This window comes from Megalops cyprinoides, chromosome 7, assembly GCF_013368585.1.
Source record: "Megalops cyprinoides isolate fMegCyp1 chromosome 7, fMegCyp1.pri, whole genome shotgun sequence".
Taxonomy (NCBI): domain Eukaryota; kingdom Metazoa; phylum Chordata; class Actinopteri; order Elopiformes; family Megalopidae; genus Megalops; species Megalops cyprinoides.
Genome location: NC_050589.1, coordinates 3,934,205 through 3,952,964, shown reverse-complemented (window position 1 = coordinate 3,952,964; position 18,760 = coordinate 3,934,205). Strand labels below are relative to the sequence as shown.

The 18,760-nt window shown below is 42.5% G+C and overlaps 1 protein-coding gene across 1 annotated transcript in view; it reads left to right on the top strand.

The window, feature by feature from the left end:
• The first annotated feature begins 2,603 nt into the window (after positions 1-2,603).
• tp73 (tumor protein p73) overlaps positions 2,604-18,760 on the top strand; it is a 22,968-nt gene continuing 6,811 nt past the window's right edge. The window contains exons 1-4 of the mRNA XM_036532747.1: positions 2,604-2,790; positions 3,867-4,112; positions 17,605-17,791; positions 18,188-18,303. Coding sequence (XP_036388640.1) covers positions 2,770-2,790; positions 3,867-4,112; positions 17,605-17,791; positions 18,188-18,303 — 570 coding nt within the window. The 5' untranslated portion in view covers positions 2,604-2,769. The remainder of the gene's footprint in view (positions 2,791-3,866; positions 4,113-17,604; positions 17,792-18,187; positions 18,304-18,760) is intronic.

The following is an 18,760-nucleotide window of genomic DNA, read 5'->3' as shown; positions in this document are numbered from 1 at the left end:
TGTTCTGATTTTTAACTGCTGCGTTGCAATATCCTAATTACTGCAGGCTGTGGTATAAACGAAATTAACACTCCCGTAAATCTGGTTGACAGTGTTAACGTCTGAACTTCTTTATGCCACTGCTGGTTTAATCTAGTCTTGTGAGGCTCCCAGGTGCTTGGTGGTTCAGTGTAGTGGTTTTCTCTCATCCTGAGGATTAGGTGCATCTGAAGACCACTTGTTAAAGGAAAAAAATGAGCTCGGTTCTTGGCAAGAAGAGCAATAAAATCAGCTGGGGGCAAAACTCTGTTTCACAGGAACAACGATGCCTGTTTGATCATCTTTCGTATTTGTGTGCGTGTGAGAGAGGTGGGCATTAAGGCTAATTCTGACACATCCCCGGTTAACGCTGAGCACCGCAACGCTATATGACTGGAGCCGTGCAGAGTGTGTTCGGACTTGTTGCTCAGCACGCGGGCACACAGAGATGATCACACCGTATACGCCTGAGTGTGCGGTTTACACTTTGGGCTGAGATCCTCTGATTAACTGCCCTGCATTTTTTCAAGGAATGATTCCGTTGGCATCGTTTTTCCTCCCAAAGTGGAAACTCCCCACAGATAAAAATCCCCTAAAGTGGGGATAGGATCATCTTTGATTACCTTCTAAATAGGTGTTTTTTTTTTTTTTTTAGGGGAGGCTCGTCAGCTTGTACTCTGTCTGTAATAAGCTACCCAGACAATATTCTAGCATTAAACTGGTGCCTCTGCTTTATTGTGAATTGATATTGTAATTTTGTTAATGTTTTTATTCCAGTGTGTCAGCCTGATAAAGCCATGCCACAGCATGTCTGAAATATTGGCAGTGAAGACAGACTATATATTTGGATATTTGGAGGCTCTATAATGTCTTGCTTGGATTTGTGAATTAGGAAGAACACAACTATACAATAATATGATCAAAGTTTTAACACAAGCGAACTTTACATTGCCCTCTAATCACTCGCCCACTGAAAAGCTTACAAAAAGTTTATTTCATGTGTGTTTGTGTGTAAAAGCTTCTTGCATCACCCCTGAATCAGGCAGGCCATGTTTAATACATTACTGTCCACAGAGATAAACTGATAGTGGGAGCTTTGTTTCTTTGTAGTAGCGCCGGCTATCAGAGTTCAGGGTAAAACTCTTGGAACACAGTCACAGGGCCAGACAGTAACTCCAAGGTTGTACGTCAGAGTGTTTACTCAGTATTTACAACTCTTCTAGCTTTAACCTGTTCTCTTTACCTACTCTGGCAACTAGAGCACACTTCTCTGGGCTGAACTGAACTTTTATTTTACTATGTTTCGTAAAAAAATTGTCTTTTAAATAAGCAGTCAACAACCGTATATATGTATATATGTGTGTATATAAAATATTTGTGTGGTGTGTGTATGTGTGTGTATGTGTGGGTGTTGTTAGTTATTTTTAGAATCTAAAATTAGAACCACATTTTTGGATTGCTCCACATCTTGTGCTTTATGTGTAATGCCACTATTAGAAAAGCTTTTACTGTACACTTGTAATGCAGTGAGTGTAAAATGAGTCCTGTACTTTTCTGTTTTATATCCCTGTCACCACACATCAGCATCTCTTATGAAAAAATAAATGTATTTAGATTTGAGCTGATTTGAATGAATGCTGAACTCAGTCCCCATCGCTCAGATGAAAACATAAATCAAAGATTAACGAGCAAATCACTCTTGATTATTGAGTCCTCCAGTCCTGTAGTTCTCCAGCCATGGTTATTGTGATCTGAAGTTTAGAATTATGCACATCCAGAACGAGCATTACTGTACGCTGCAGCACAGAAACAGTACCTGCACACAGTTTGTAACAGACACCATCAATCATAGAGCCATAAATCAGTGATCCCTAACCAGTGAATACCTACCACATAACACTCAGCTCAGACTATTGAAGACCCACTTCTAAGTCTCTTTGCCTCACTCATAAGTCGCTTTGGATAAAAGCATCTGCCAAATGAATAAATGTAATGTAATGTAATGTAATGACCCACAGACTACTTATTAGACATGGGGTATTTGTTAGCTGTTGATTTTATGATGATCAGTCTGTTTTTGAAAGGTGTCAGTTGTCACAGATAGAGCGACCTCCTTTCAGGCACAGCACAGTGAGGAAGGCTCCCATGTCATACGTGCTTGCGTCTACTTCCCGTCCATCCCCTTCACCTCAGGGTTTGCTATTTACTACGGTATCAATGCAGCCAGCCCCTCTAATGAGCGGCAGGCTGTCCATATTTGGAAGCCCACTATCTCTTTCTCGGTGACCTTTGATCTGTGCTCCTCATTCTTTTTTTTTTTTCTTTTTTTTTCCTTTGGAGTCTGACAGCCAATGTTTACTTAGTCTGGGCCTTCGGAAGGTGTTTTCCTGCATGTATCTACCTGCAGCGCTGTTGTCGTCTGGGTTAGGGCATGCCATAATTAGGACAACATGCGCTTTTTGTTTTTCGTTTTCCCTCGTCCGCGCTCCCTCGCTCTTTCTATCTGTGTGGTTGCCCAATCTGAGCCGGGAGAGGGTTCTGAGTTCAGGTTTGCTCAGAGCCTTTCCAGTGAAGGTGAAGAGGACAAGACCGGAGCACGTTAAAAAACCCCGGGGGACATCCTGCCTGCATCTTGCTTGTACTGCCGTTTTTTCTTTTTGTTGTTGTTTTTTTTTCTTTTGTGCAGGACCTGTGAACTCTTGATAGTAGCTTTTTTTTTTACCACTGAGAAAAGTATAGCGAGTTGGGACCATGTACTACGTGAAAAAGAAGGTAAAGCTTTCTCAGACTGTTTTCCGTTGGGTGGTTACAGCTGGTCTGTCGCAAGGTGCCGACTGCCCACATAGTCTCGGCACGCTGCTCACTGCAAGGTCTTCTTCTGGAAATGACAGGCATGTTTGGATTTCTGTGTCCATGTGATATTGTCGTGGTTTAATCTAATCTTGATCATGGCCACACAGCATGAGAGACTACTGAAGTGTGCTCTACAACGCTGTACATACACTGTGACATTGTGAAATCTGTTGTGTTATGTATAAATGTGGGAGCCATTTGGACACTGTTTGTAATTTTGCTCAGATGAATTTGTATGGCACAGTGAGTTTGTTGTGCACATGATAATGTAGTATGTTCAGATGCATTTTTCAACATGTTCTTCTAAAAATATGAATGAGTGTTACATAAGCCTAAACAAACACTTACACCCAGTGCAGCTAAATGGATCATTGATACCTTATTGGAATTCTTCCTCAGCTGATGTTTTCTACAGTCTCTGGAATTTGAGAATGACCAATTTGGGTGTTCTTTCTACTTTCTACATACTCCTAGAAGGTAGAGAATATTGACAGACAGACGATAATGCAACTCTTTTGTGATGGACCCAGATCAAAAATGAATTAAGATGAAATTACCAAAATGATTTTATCTTGTAAGTCCCTCGCTATGTAGTAACTCATTCTTAGGCTTTTATTGTTTATATCATTTCTTTGGATGCAACAAACATAATTTCTGCTTAGCCATTCAGAAACCTCACAAAGGAAAGGCCAAGCCAGTAGCATGGTTGTTACAATGAAGTTTTTGGAAGGGTCTTGAAGTGAAGCAATTTCAGCTTGAAAACTGATGGGGGGGAGGGGTTAGTGGATCAGCGATGTGGGGGAATGGCAGACAATTAGGAGATGGACAGATTGTGGTTGTGTTTAACAACCTCTGCCTGCCTCGGGGAACAGGGCTCCTACACCTTTAAATGCAGCTGGAGTGTAACCGGAGCCTGATGAGCGGAGTGGATGTCTTCCAGTTCCCCTTACCTGTTGCCTTCCCTCCTTCCCCCTCCTCCTCTCCCCACCCCGCAGTCCCAGTACAACCTCCTGAGCAGCAGTATGGATCAGAGCCTAGCAAGCCGCGCGGCGTCCACCAGCCCCTACAGCTCTGAGCACACCTCGAATGTCCCCACGCCGTCGCCCTACTCGCAGCCCAACTCCACCTTCGACGCCATGTCCCCCGCGCCAGCCATCCCCTCCAACACCGACTACCCCGGGCCACACAACTTCGAGGTCACCTTCCAGCAGTCCAGCACGGCCAAGTCAGCTACCTGGACGGTGAGTGTAGCAGCGCCTCTGCCCTGTGTCTGAGCGCCTGCATCCCTCTCTCTTTCTCCCCCTTTCTCTCGCTATCTCTCTCTATTAAGGACAGGGGGCCTGGTAAAGTCTTGGGCACCACCGGAGTGAAGTGCATTCCTTTTGAACATGTGTGGTTCAGAGCCTTGTCTTATCTTCTCTTCGCTGGGGTAGATCTGATGCCGTTGCCTGCATGGCATAAACACAGTTAGCCCAAATGGTGGATCAGTTATCTCTGCAACCTTAAAACTGCCACTTTTAAATCGTGTCCCTCTCTCACGCTGCCTGGCTCATCAGCATTGCATTCCTTTCAATCACTGCAGCGGTGTGAAGACAGGGAGGGGTGGCAGGTGAAGCTCTGGGACAGGGTGCACCGTTGCACTGTGCCACGCCACGTGTTTAAGGGTGTCCCGATTCCAGTCTCAGATTCAAATCTCATCCACCTCGCACCTACCTGTGTGCAACACCTATGGGTGATCCTGATAACTTCGATATGATCTGATCCCTGATGAGGACAGTGTGTAGTGTGTGTGTACTGTATGCAATTCACTGAGGAATAATTATATAATCAATTCCTCATATGCATTGAGAGGTATTGAAGGTATAGGTTTAAAATCTTTCCCTCTTGATTTTAAAATTCTGACAACTCCAGACTACAATAACGTGTTCTTTCATTATTTTTTGAGAGTTTGCTACATTTTGATAGTGAAATGATTTATTGCAATGTAATAGAATTGGCATGGATAGAAACATATGCAAACGTTTGAAAACGTAGGTGTCATACGCGGTGTCCACTGTGTGGGGCAGGATTGAAGAGAGAAGATTTTGGAGGGGGTGGTTGGGGGGGGGGGGGTGCACAGCACCTGAGATACGATCAAAATGCCACTGTTACCTGCGGGAGGACAGAGAAACATAAGAGCCACTTAGCATTCCACTGCAGCATGAATGTATCAGTCCTGAATATGAAGAGAGGTCTTTTCCATTATGAGGGAGGGAGCACCGGTGCATTAGCTTACATGGAAGCATAATTGATAGATATTGTGTAACCTAGAATGATGTTGATACTGTAATCGGCTGGAAAAGATAAAAGTGGCTGTTTTCTCATTAATCAGTGTTTTCTACTCAGCACAGAGGCATTTGAGAAGCTTAACTTTAGAATGCGTTATTTAGAAATTAAGTATGGTAAGCAGCACAGCAAGAAGCATTTAAATGCTTTCCTCTGCATTTTTTGCCACAACACAAAACGACAAAGATAATGGAAGCGTTTAAGTTTTCTTTAGTGTAATTATGTTTTTCAAAGGCGTCAGAGATCTAAACTCTGGATCAGTCTGAACAAGCGGCAGCAGGGTAGAGCTGCTGAAGAGAGCTGTTAGATGCTTTCCAGAGAAGGTCTGCTGTGTTTCTCCTCCCTTTGGAGAGACAATCTGTTTGTATTGCTTCTCAGCTGATGTGTCTTATAAAAGCATTCCTTGGAGGCTAAATACATGCTTTTCCGAGTGTCAAGTGAAGGACGGTTTAAAGGAGTGGAATTATAGGCATGCGAGTGGAGTCTCGGGCCTTATCTGGCTTAATATCAGATTACATAGATTGGGGAACCTTTTGAAGTAAATGCTACTCTTGCAATTCAATCTTTCTTCCCCTTTGATGCGCTAAATAAACAAGAAATAAACATTTGGGGCACAGTGCACATGAAAGCGCAGAATGCTTGTTAAAAATGAATACCATGAGTAGACTTCAGCAGGGCACAAGTGTTGGTGGGAGATTGTGTGTAAACGCCATCTCTGCTTTGTCTTGTTGCTGTCATCCTGTGGATGGTGAGAAGCCCCGGTCTGACACGGGTTTGACCCTGTGAAACCAGAGCCCACGCTCCCTGTTTTGGGTCTTTTACTCTGTTTGTGTAATTAATTCATGCGTGAGTTTCATTCAGAGGTGTGGTAAAGTGACACCTCGCCACTGAAATGAGCACTCTGACCCTCTCCTTTTCTCTGCCCCTCAAAGCTGTCACCTCTGGCGCCTTGCACTTGCATCACTTAGTCACACAGACTGGCCCGGTGAGACGGCCTTCATACCTTCCCTTTTCATTCAGAGGTTTTAGTCAGCCGATTTCTGTTCACGTTAACAGCCGCCTTGGTGGCGAGGTGGAAAAAAATGTGCTTTTGCTTCACGTTGTTGTCTGACCTGAGGTTTGCTCATGAAAAATGTCAGTCTCTAGCGTGTGTAAAATATCCAGTTGTATGAACGAATAACGTGAAAATTGTAAATTAAGTAAGCGGCTGTTTCTGCTAAGCAATTATAATGCAATAATGTAATTTTCAATTAATTTTCATGACTGGTATTGTTCTTGTTTATTAACAGCAGAGGAGATTCTGGCAGAGGGGCTAAAGAGACATGTTCTGAAAAATTCTAAGGCAAGGAATCATGTGTCCTGAAACCAGGGCAAAATCAGATGACGGGTATTACTGACCTGTAATCCAAACAGAAATCTTTGAACAGCACCATCTAGTGACATGAGACAGTAAGCGCAAGGGAAGGCCAGGTAATTGATTGAGATCACAACAATTATTTCTTTATGGCAACATGGCGTAAATTTACGAATGTAATGAGATTTTAATAAAGGGCAGAGGAACTAAGATATTCCTACCATTCACGTAGCACTGATCTGAGAGAACTCTCTTTCAGAAGGTCTCCGTCTGGGATTTGACCATGTAACTTTCTAGTCAGATTTAGTTCAGTTTGGTTCAGTTTCCCACCACGTGGTGACCAGGCTAACTGGGGACAGGTTATTGCCCTGGGACAGCAGCCCTACTGGAAATGGTTTACTCCTCGTCAGAAGTCAGGAACGTCTGTTCAGCTGGCAGTTCAGTTAAAACAGTTCGCCAGGTGCCCAGTCAGATAGTGAATGTGTCTCCTGAAGAATCATATGACCTGCACTGTTAGACTCCGTGAGCTTCACTCTGGCTGCTTCTTTGGGCTTAGTCTGCACAGACAGTAATGTGCCATATTTGTGATTAACACAACCTGATGGAGCTGTAGAATGTCAAAAATGAAATAAAACTTGTCGTGTTGAAACTGCTGCGAACGCACCACAGAAGCAAAAGTACACGAAATAAAAAAAAACATGTAATGTGGCAAACAAGCTGTTCTCCCTTAAGGCATGGCTTAGTATGAAGAATAGCTTTGGTTGGGTGTTGCTTTACAGATTGGTACAGTGGATGGCAATCAGAAGTAGGTTCCGATTGAGGTGATAATGATGGCCAGTCACTGCTGACTTATTTGCAGAGATCTCATTCAGAGTTTGTTCTACATTTTGCTATGTATTATATTTTTATATTATTCATGTTATGTTATAAATCTGATAAGATGACTAAAGCAGCTTTCACACTTGAGAAGTTAATCAGCAATGTTGACAATGTAAGCAGACCATTTACAGCTACATTATCAACTGTGGTTTCTCTGCTGTGGTTTGTCCAATTAATCCTTGGGTTTTATCTGATTGTTTGAATCTGTAGACATAATTATGAACCAAAAAAATGAAGGCAGCTGTTTGCTCTAACCAGTTTGGACTCTCTGATCTCTGATGGGTTCATATTTGCTTTCTTGTTCGATCTTGTGACGGAGGAGGTTAAGGCATCGAGGGCAAGTCTTTGAAATGCTGATAAATTGAGTAACGCAAGATAAAATCCACTCGTGCTTAAATGAGTCCCAGGCGTCTGGCTCTTTGAACAATTGAAACGTTCTTCATTGTTTTCTTACCTGAAGGTGGTAGTTTGCACATTGAGAGCTGTGTTCAGTTTCACGGTCTGCAGACGTAAACGCTCATTAGATGGCTTAGCAGTGTTGTGTTTCGACATCTGCTGAAAAGATGGTCCTGTGAACGAAGCACTGCGATAGATTCAAAATCCAGACCCTCCAAAAATCCTCCGTCTTAATACATTTTAATAAATATTTGATACAAAAAGGAGACATTGAAAAAAGAGTGGTATCAAACTGAAAAGAATGACCCCTAACTTATGGTTGGGGTGTCTTGAAAAGATCAGCACACAGTATGTACATATTCTATCTTCCATCTAAATAAATTCTAGCCCATGTTTGAATGCATTTAATTATTTGGATGCATTTTATTATTTTTCAGCTATTTAAGATATTCATTATAAGATAGTTAAGATAAGTTATTAAGCTATTAATGTAATAATATAAGTTATAAAATAAACAACACAAAAGGCTATAATGTAAGTGTATGTTAAGTGTGCCACTGGGGCACTTTGTATCATCTGAGCCATTTTTGCATGTCAGGACCCAGTGATAGGTCTTGTGTTGAATCCAAAGCAAGTATGGTACCCACTCCTCCAGGATATGGTAGGGTATGCTCAAGAATGTTCATCTCAATGGCGGTCCATGTATAAGCAGTGTTGGCAAGGATCACTTTGGACCACGGTTGCCTTGAAAAAATGCAAGGCATAGGAATAGGCCCGTTGGAGTCATCACGTCTTGAACAGTATTGGGGCATGACTGGATTTGATTTCTCGGGGTCTCCAGGCGGACAATTCCTTCGCAAAACAAGAAGATTACGGGAGCACTACAATTGAAATTATGGCGTTAGGACTAATTCAGGGGATTCCCAAATCGCATCTGCAGATGTTTATGCTTCCAACCCCTCTTATTATATGAGAGCAGTCTGTGAATGCCTGTGGAGTCTTCGGGATTACTGTGCAGAGAATGAGTCACAGGGGAATTGGTTTTAAGGGTTAAAGAAGGGCTGTGTGCAGGTTTGCATGGCCGCAGGCTGTGTGGAATGGCATAGGGGCATATTGAAGTGTAATCGGCTTGTTCCAGTGGGTGCTGCTGCTTATAGTTGCTCTGGGTGGCATGCATCCTAACACCCAGACACAGCATTGTCTCCTTGCCACAAGTGGTGTGTTATTTGTTGCACAATCATTTCTCGAATGTAGACCAGTGTTTCCAAATCAGAAACATCCTCTTGCTTGCATACATCACGCTTTGCATATATCTATGTATGTACCTGTGGGTCTAAGGAGACAGCCTGGGAAATCAAGAGCTGGAGACAGTGCACGATGATGACAGTTTTCCATGGACAGGTAGCTAGATGTTCATTTCTGTTTCATTTAAAAACCAGTGCTTTATACAGCAACTATATGTGGAGATTTTTCATAAATGGCAATTGTGTATCAGCACGATTGCACAAAACACAAAACGATCCTTAAAATAAAGCTTTGCTTTGCCAAAAAAAAAAAGGAAAAAATTCCCAGTCACTAAGATCTTATTTTCCGGACCAAGAGCAAGAAGTGTCATGAACGATGTAAATGAAATTTAACACCCTGGATTTTCCAATAAAGCCCCCTCTACACGTTTTTGTGGGTTATTTTTTTTTCTGATGATGTGTTTGGGACGGGCGAGCCGGAACACGCTCTGGACCCATGCGTGTTCGGAGTTGCTCTTCCCATTTATTACCCTCTGCAGCGGGGGACAGGTCCTGACACGCCGCCATCCAAACACATCCCACCCCTCCACCCCCCTCGCACCCCCCATTCCTACTGTACACCATGTCCCAGAAAACACTCAATAATGAAGATTTCTCACTCACAAAGTTTCAACGCCTACCTGCACTGTGGGACTAACTTCGCTTAAATATGCTTGATTCCGTGGGCAGGGTTTATTGAGCGAACTTCTTCTACATTACAGCAAACATCTGCTGGCTGATCTCTGTCAGAGGCTCTTTTACGAGATTACATTGCATTACATTTATTTAGCAGACCCTGTTATCCAGAGCAGCTACCAGCACAATAGAACAAAAGTGTACCCATTCAAGTTGGAATCAAGTTGAACATTACTAATCATTGTTGTGAGGAAATAGTTAATAAGTGCAATTTGACAAAACCCATACATGAACAACTATTTGGTTTTATTTTTACATTAGATTGAGGGGCAAAGTATCTATTCATTTATCCATCAATTATTGCAACCTGAATACCTCATGTAGACATAAATTTTGAAATGTAAGAAAGCCAAGATAAATCTGGCAATTTATGTACCAAAATTGGCAATCCTGGGAATTACATATTAGCAAGAGAAAAATGTTATATCACTGTGCATATTAATTTTTCTCGTTATGTATTCATTAGCACGAATGGACAGAGCATACTTTTCAAAATTATATAATAAGAGCATATCATACTTCAGCAACATTTATAGAACTACTGATGAAGACAGGTATCATGTAATTCCACTTACAATAATTGTGATCCAATAGCATTTTCTCAATGGACAACCAGCAAACGGAATATAGACTTACTGAATGCATGTATTAACAAATGTCTTTAAAATCAAGATATGATGATGAAATCTGTTTAGACACATCCATTTCTCACATCTCCTGCTCTGCGAGAGATAGATTTATTGCCTTATATTTGTTTTCAGTGAACATATTGGTTTTTTTTTTAAAATAGAAGAATATAATACGCTCTTGGGTCACAACTAATCCAATGCATTAATCAGTTGCAGTGCAAATGTAATATCAGGTAGATTTTTCATGTATTATTATGTCTGTGAGCTTTAATACTGTTATCTTGTCATCTAAATCCCCCCTCCCAAAAAAAAAAAAACTGAATCACCAAAATATTGCTCCAGGTATATTCCTGCCCTGCCCATTTCAAGAGGAGGCATGTGCATGCTTTTACATGCCCCAAACACACTGTCTCTGTTTCAGCGATCTTTGACCACAGGCTTGTAAGGTATTGAGTAATAAATACATTGTTCAGGGACAGAAAAGCCAAACCTGAAATGTAAAGGGGATGGCTTTGTCTATAAACAGGTGAATGGCAATAACAGGACCTTTGAAAGCAGAAGACATCTGCATACATTCATTTCAGGTTGTTCATCTGTCAATTTGCAAAGTCCCCAAAACAACCTTTTAGGAATTCCTGGAGGTACTATTTTAGAATTATGCAGTGCTTGTACAAAATTCGGTCTGAGAATGTACTTTTAAAATCTGGGCACTCATTACAAATGTTAAATAAATGTGAATGAGACTGATGTTAATTTTGGTCCCAGGATGTTGTGAGACCAGTGGATCATGCTGAGGATGCTATGACTGTAATTGGGTGGTCTGGGTTTCGGAGGAATTACCTTGATTTTTTTCAATGCATTTTTTCAATGCATACAGAGGTTTTCATAGAGGTTTGCACAGAGAATGTTTGAAATTACAGTAAATCAAGCTTAACATATAACAAGGCTTGTAGGTGCAGCTCATACACAGCTGTATGCCGATAGCGTCATAATAGAAGTGTATAAATTTTCCTTTGAAGAGACAAAGATGTAAAGTTGAAAGGAAAATGCTAATGTCATGGAAATTCCGCTCTTTGAAAGAAACGAATTTTCTCCTCAGAAATGATGAACTGGAAATCCGTGGTGAAGCCGTGACACGGCAGAGGTGTAATTAAACAGGCTATTGCAGAGCTTGCCCTGTGTTAACATATTTGGACAGTTAACTGTATTTGTGGTTGGCAAGCAGCAACATGTCTGCAGGGACGGCAGACACATTATTATCACTCAGCCTCCTCCAGCGTGTTCAAACCTGCACCGGGCCATCGAACCGGAGTCCCTCTTCTCTCCCTCTCTCCCCCTCTCCTCCTCTCCCCATCTGCCACGATGTTCCCCTCTCTCCCCTCTCTGCCCTGGTCTCTCTTTCATCCCATTGGTCTCCTCTCTAAATAAATATAATAAAGATAATATCTATATATCTATAATAAAGATGACCTTGAACCTTGAACCTTGAACCGTTCTTTCCTATCTGCGGTTCGCTGCTGTATCTCCATGCTCACTGACCCCCACCCTATACTGTGGTATCCCATCTCCCTCTTTCTCCTCTCATCATTCAGCTGCTCCCTACAGCATCTTTAGGCTACCTGCACTGTACCCCCCCCCAGCTCCTTCATCAATATTCTTTTCACTCCTATCCGCAGTTACTCCTTATCTCAGCCCTGCTGTCACCTTGCCTTTCTTTTTCTCTCTCTCTTTCTCTTTCTCTATCTCTCTTTCTCTCACTTCTCTCCTCTTCCCCATTTACTCGGTTCTGCCTCTCTTTCTCTCTCTTTCTCACTCTCTTCCTCCTCTTTGCCTTTTGCTCGTCATTCACTTTTATTCAAATTCAAACGTTCAGCTGGAGCTTCATTGACATTAACATACTCATCAATAACTGCTCATAGCACTGTGATGCGCTTATTTTGGAAGTCACTCTGGGTAAGAGCATCTACTAAATGATGTAATGTAATAATAAGTGTTTGTGTCAGTATCAGTTTGTGCTTGTTTAACTATATGAACAACATGTAAACACATGGCTGTGTGTGTGTATGTGTGTGTACAGAAACAACAAAACCCATCCATGCATGTTCACATATTTAATGCGTATCTTATGGTTATGTCCGGAGGATATGTATATAATAGCAAGGTTTTTTCATCCTCTCGTAGTAGGATAGGGATTTTCTGGATGTCATTAAATTTTGTCCAGTAGCCCCACTCTCTCTTTTTACCCGTTCTGTCCACTCTGTCTCTACCCCTCCATCCTCTCTCTCCCTGTATCACCGACTCTCTTTCCACTCATCCATTCTCTTCTCTCCTGTTATCCCCTACTCTCTTTACCCCTCCATCTTCTCTCCCTCCCTCTAACTCCCACTCTCTCTACCCCTCCATCCTCTCTCTCTCTCTACCCCTCCATCCTCTCTCTCTCCCTGTATCCCTGACTCTCTTTCCACTCATCCATTCTCTTCTCTCCTGTTATCCCCTACTCTCTCTACCCCTCCATCTTCTCTCCCTCCCTCTAACTCCCGCTCTCTCTACCTCTCCATCTTCTCTCTCTCCCTCTAACTCCCGCTCTCTATACCTCTCCATCTTCACGCTGTCTTCCTTTATCCCTTACTCTCTCTCTACCCCTCCATCCTCTCTCTGCCCCTTATCATCCCTCCATCCCAACTCTCTTTCCATTTATCCCCCCACTCTCTCTCTCTCTCTGTTTTCAGAACCGCCCGCATCGCCAGTCTGCGGCCAGTGTTAGCGTTTCAGGAATGCACAGTAACTCCAGGATTTGAGATAGGTTTGCAGGAATCGGTTTCATTGCAAAAATGAATTGAATGGAAGAGGTGAAAGGAGCTGCATGTAATCTAGTAGAGGCAAGCCTGGACAGTGCCGCGAGTACAGCTGCGCTCCTGTGATTTCTTCTTCCCTTGCTTTGACAAGTATGATTCATTTCACCCTTTTGTCTTGCCCACGTACATGATCCCAAAAGAAAAACATATTGCTGAAGTAAATTTACTGTAAAAAATGGGGCTTCGGAAGGTGGAAATGAGACTCACCATTCACATGGGATGCGTGTTCTCTAGTACCCCATTCATCTTGCACATGCATGAACGGGATAGTCCTCACAGAACGTCGAGCATCCATCAGTCTCCTCATTGCGAATGTTTGGCGTTATTGTGGAAATGGCCTTTCCTACCATTTTTCATTATTTAAGCGCTACATTTTTCTCTTATGTCGCTGGTAAAGTGCAACAAACAACATAGGTTTTCATTTATTTTGTGATGGACATATTCAATGTTGTGAAATAAGCAAGAAAAAAAAAACTGATATGTACATTATTCAGGTGCATTGCGGTTGGTATGAATAGGCATGCCATGGCTATTGACCTTATCCTTGGAAGGCATATCTAAAAATCATAATCCCATGAACAGTTGATGAGTGTCATGGAACATTTGTGGTGTTTTTATTGGCTACAAATGTGCCTTTATTCTGTTGGTGCCATTTATGCTGGCTGAAAAATTGTCAGCCAAATTGCCAAAGTGAATTTTGTCTGTGTGAGTGAGCTGTGTCTGTGTGTGTGTGCGTGGTTGCTAGAGATTTGGTTTTTCAAAACTGTGTGTGATTGTGTGATTTGAGGTACATAGAATTTGTATATCTGTAGATATCTGTGTCTGTGTGTGTGTGTGTGTGTTTGTGTGTGTGTGTGTGTGTTTGTGTGTATGCGTTGGGGTGGTGTATTATCGAGCTGATCTTGTCCAAAGATACAAGCGTTTTCTTCCCCCCTGCGAGACCCCCGGATCATTAAGCAGACTTTACAGTGGGCCAGAGGAGCATTACCCTGCCGGTGTTCCACAGTTCGCTCCATCAGAACAGGCCTGCGTGCTGACTCTGTGAGAACGTCAGCATGTGGAGGCTGCATGCTGCATTCTGCTGAGCTGTTGGGGCATGCAGGTCGCTGTAATGACTGATTTTATACCCAAATGTATTAAGTGTGTTTCAGCGACTTTTCCCTCCTGCCCGAGGCGACGGTTTGACTGTGAGAGCTTCGTCCGTGTCACAGCGGAGAGCGCGGGAGATGTTCTTTCCCAGCAGTCGACTCCCGTCTGACTTTCCCTCTGCCCCACCCCCCGCGAAAAAAGAAAAAAACGTTTGCACGGGCGTGTCCCCATATGCCCGGGAATGTTGACTCAAAGGGGGTCCGACAGTGGGGAAGATAAAGGCTTTTTCACACCTGGCGAAGATGCGTGTTGCGGCCATTTTTATATGCAGCTACAGATGATTTCAAATACCAATAATAATGAATACACTGATATATGATTCAACATGGCAAAAGCACGGAAGGGTGAAGAGTTAGGCCTGGATTGAATCACCATTAGTCCTTAACCTTGACTAATAAATGCAAGCATTTATTTTTTCAGTACAAACAAATATTTAACTAATTTCCTCAAGGCCTAAGACAATATTAGTAAATTATTCATACCATACTGTGCTTTATAATCATAATGTTCTTTGTACATCCCTTGGCAATAATGAAGACACCTCCATCTCTGCGTTGTTGAGTTCACCTTTTTTTTGCAGATACCACAAGGGCTCACTGCAGCCTTATTGATTTGAATAAGATACAAACGAACATGTCCTTGCAGATATTCTCCCTTTTTTTGAACGTTGCTTTTTAATTCCCTCTGGTGAATTTTTGGGATTTCTTTATAGTATGAGGGCTTGTCCCAGCATGCCAAATAAGGGAGGACACCTCGTTCCCCCCTTTCCTGCGTCTCCGGCGCAGTGGGACGGGGGCCAGCACCGATGACGGCAGCCGAACAGGGGTGCACCTGGACACACCTGGGTGCTCCTTCCCTTGAAGAGCCTTTCTGACAAAGACAAACACAAAGGCTTCTTCTGTTGAACGAGCCTGTTGGGCAATACATTCACCCATTCCTCCCTAGGAAGCACGACAGCGTTCAGAGAAGATTGATCTTTGCAACAATCTGTGTGAAAGTAATGAAAAAAACATGGTCCTACACGGTCCACAGTTTTCATTTCCTACATATTTGTAGGTTCCAGTGCTGACCATAAGATTCTGTATAATAGTGTGAACCATAATATGAGGAATTTAATTTTGCATCAATTTTTTGTATTTTTTATTTAATTTGTACATTTATTTAAGTAGTATTGCATTATTCAGTTACAGTGCTTAATCCATGTAACCAACATAGTACTTTAGATGGTTCACATAGAAGTGCGGATTCACTGGTTCTTTCATAGGAGTCTCAGTCCTAGCATCAATTTTCAGTTCAGAACAACTCCAGTTTAGGAGAATCTAGAAGTTTAGGATTTAGTGGAACAGGGCCAGAGATGAATATGTTTGGCCTCTGCCATGGGGCCACTGAGGGGTAAGCAGAAGGCACAGCCAGGGCTAAAGATGAGAGTCTGTCTGTCTGCAGGTGTGGTGTGGTTGGCTCCGTACGCCAGTGTCTTTCCCACTTGCAGTGACTTAAGATGGATGAAGGCCTCAGCTGACAGCCACTGGAGAAAGTGGAGAAGAGACATTGGAATGGGTGGGACAGGAGAAGATAGCAGTCAAGCAGCAGAACTGTGGATGCGGTGGAGTTCATATATACTCAGCATCAGGGCCCCAAAGGGGCAAATTCTGAATACTATGGATGTGGAGTCAATGGGGGAGAGTCAGTGGCACAAGGTTCTGGGAGGCAGAGAGAAGGATTGCATTGTTAGTATGAGGTTCTTACAGTCTGGGAGGGGGGCAGCACAGTGTCCTCCAGGGTGATGGTGAGAATTTGCACTAGCAAGGCCTTAAGGGGTCCATAATGCGCACTTCTGTGGTATGTGCTATTTAACTCAATATTTACTATATACTGTAAATACAAACAACAGTGTAATGTACTGATATTAGGTCATATTTTTGTATTCACAGAGAGACTTGGCACATTCTTTGTACACATAAATAGTGTTAATAAGTATTATCTATTCAGGATTTTTTTTTTTTCATTTTTAAATTTGTTATCTTTTCGCTTTATTGTTGTATTATAGCTTACTTGGTGTTACTGTACTTTCACTATGGTCTGTTGGGATATTCTGTCTCACTATTTTTTGCTGTAGTTTTACCAGCTGTCTTATTTCAGCTATAATTTGCCACAAAAAAGACACGTAAATTGTAATTTGAAGGAAAGTTATCTGTACAAGTCATTTTTGTGCTTCTTACTTTTCCCTCACTGTCCTTTCTGTGTATGCCTGTGCTACTTATAATTATTTATTGTGCAGATAATCAAACAATAGTGAGCTGAAGAAACCAAAAGCCACACGTTTACTGTTAAAGTAAATTTTATTTAACCACTGAGGAGCAGCACAGTTGAACTGCCACTCAGGTGATATAGCGTAGCTACTGAAACTCTCCACTCAGCCGTGTGCGCAGACAGACTTGCATGGAATGGCATTGCTGCAGATTCCCTGTGTCCCAGGTGCCCCTCCCTCCATTTCTGTCCCAGCATACCTGGCTAATTACACTCAGCACTGCTGTCTCTTCAAACATTAACCTTTTTCTCTCAAGGAGCAACCCACTGCAAGGCCCAAGCTTGAACCTGAGTCAGTAATCAATATCGACTAATATTCTAGTCAGTAAAGGTGTCCAGTTTTTAATGCCTGCAGTTACCAGACATAAAAGAAATTGTCATTTATAGAGCTGATGTTTGACCGATTGTATGTTGAATTATTATATTTTCAGTGTTGAAATAATGAATCTGTGAGTGACTATATTGATTGTGAAGGCATTGCTAATACATATTTTATGAATGTTAAAGACCCAAGCAACCAAGGCTTGTGAGCAGGCTTGTGAAAGGTAAGGTAAGGTAAAGCAATGGCAGCAAAATGCAAATTAAATGAATCGTTTTTAAGGTTTTGAAGATGTTGTTAATCTGTTGTAGTTAATGTGGATACTGTGGACAGAATTTTAATGCATTTTAATCATATATTTAGTAAAAGTGATTACAACAATTTTTCTTTTTTTACATTTTGAAACACACAAAGGAACAAAGATAAAGCATGATCTACATGTATTTTTCAAAAAGAAGAAGAGGAAAGAAAAAACATAAATGCTTCAGTGCGGTTTCAGTGAAATATAAACTGACTTAGGACTCCATTCTTTTCCCCTCAGTACTCCCCGCTGCTGAAGAAGCTGTACTGTCAGATTGCAAAGACCTGCCCGATTCAGATCAAGCTGTCCTCCGCACCCCCCCACGGCAGCGTCATCCGTGCCATGCCGGTCTACAAGAAGGCCGAGCACGTCACTGAGGTGGTGAAGCGCTGCCCCAACCACGAGCTGGGCCGCGACTTCAACGACGGTAATGATCCCACTGCTGTGTTGGCGGCAATGTAGCATAACGGTTAAGAAGAATGATTCGTAACTGAGAGGTTGCCAGTTTAATTCCCTGCTGGGGCACTGCTGCTGTACTCTTGGGCAAGGTACTTAACCCGGAATTGCCTCAGTAAATATACAGCTGCATAAGATAACATTATAACAGCTGGATAACATTATAAAAACTGTAACTAAGGGTGCAGCAGTGCCCTAGTGTGGAATCAAGCCAGCAACCTTTCAGTTACGAGCTCTGCTCCTTAACCACAACACTAGACTACCACCCTGCAGTCGTAAAGCACTTACTGTGGGCTGAGAGTCCCTCAGAAAGTGTCAACTTCATCCCCCTTTTAGTCTAACTAACCCCCCCCCCCCCCTTCTCAAGGCCAAGCTGCCCCAGCAAGTCACCTGATCCGAGTGGAGGGAAACAACCTGGCCCAGTACGTGGACGACCCGGTCACTGGCCGACAGAGCGTCATGGTGCCCTACGAGTCTCCACAGGTGTGTCCCATCTCCTGGCTCTCTACCTCCAAACACAGTGCCATCAGAAAGTGCAAATTTTGCATATTAGGGATGCAGCATTACTTACCATAATAAATCATAATTGCGTCTTTATTATTGATCCAGTGGTTAATTACATTGCCAGGTGTTTATTTATCACATGGGGGGGGGGGGGGTAGTTGCTGGAGGCAATGGCCTAATTGCTTTTGCTTTTCTGTGTGAGATGGTGGCGTGTTTGAACTACTGTTGTTTGCATCCCAGCGCTTCTCAGAGTCCCTAACAGGAAATTACTGCATCCCAGCCAGCATGTACAGACTAGCAAGAGAACAGAAAGAAAAATATCGTGCGGCTGAAGTAATCGTACCACAGAATAGAAGGAATAGGAAGCCCACCTAAAAACTGTTTTGATGATTGTTAGTGTTGGTGTTTTTATGGTATCTGTTGTTTACACCCAATG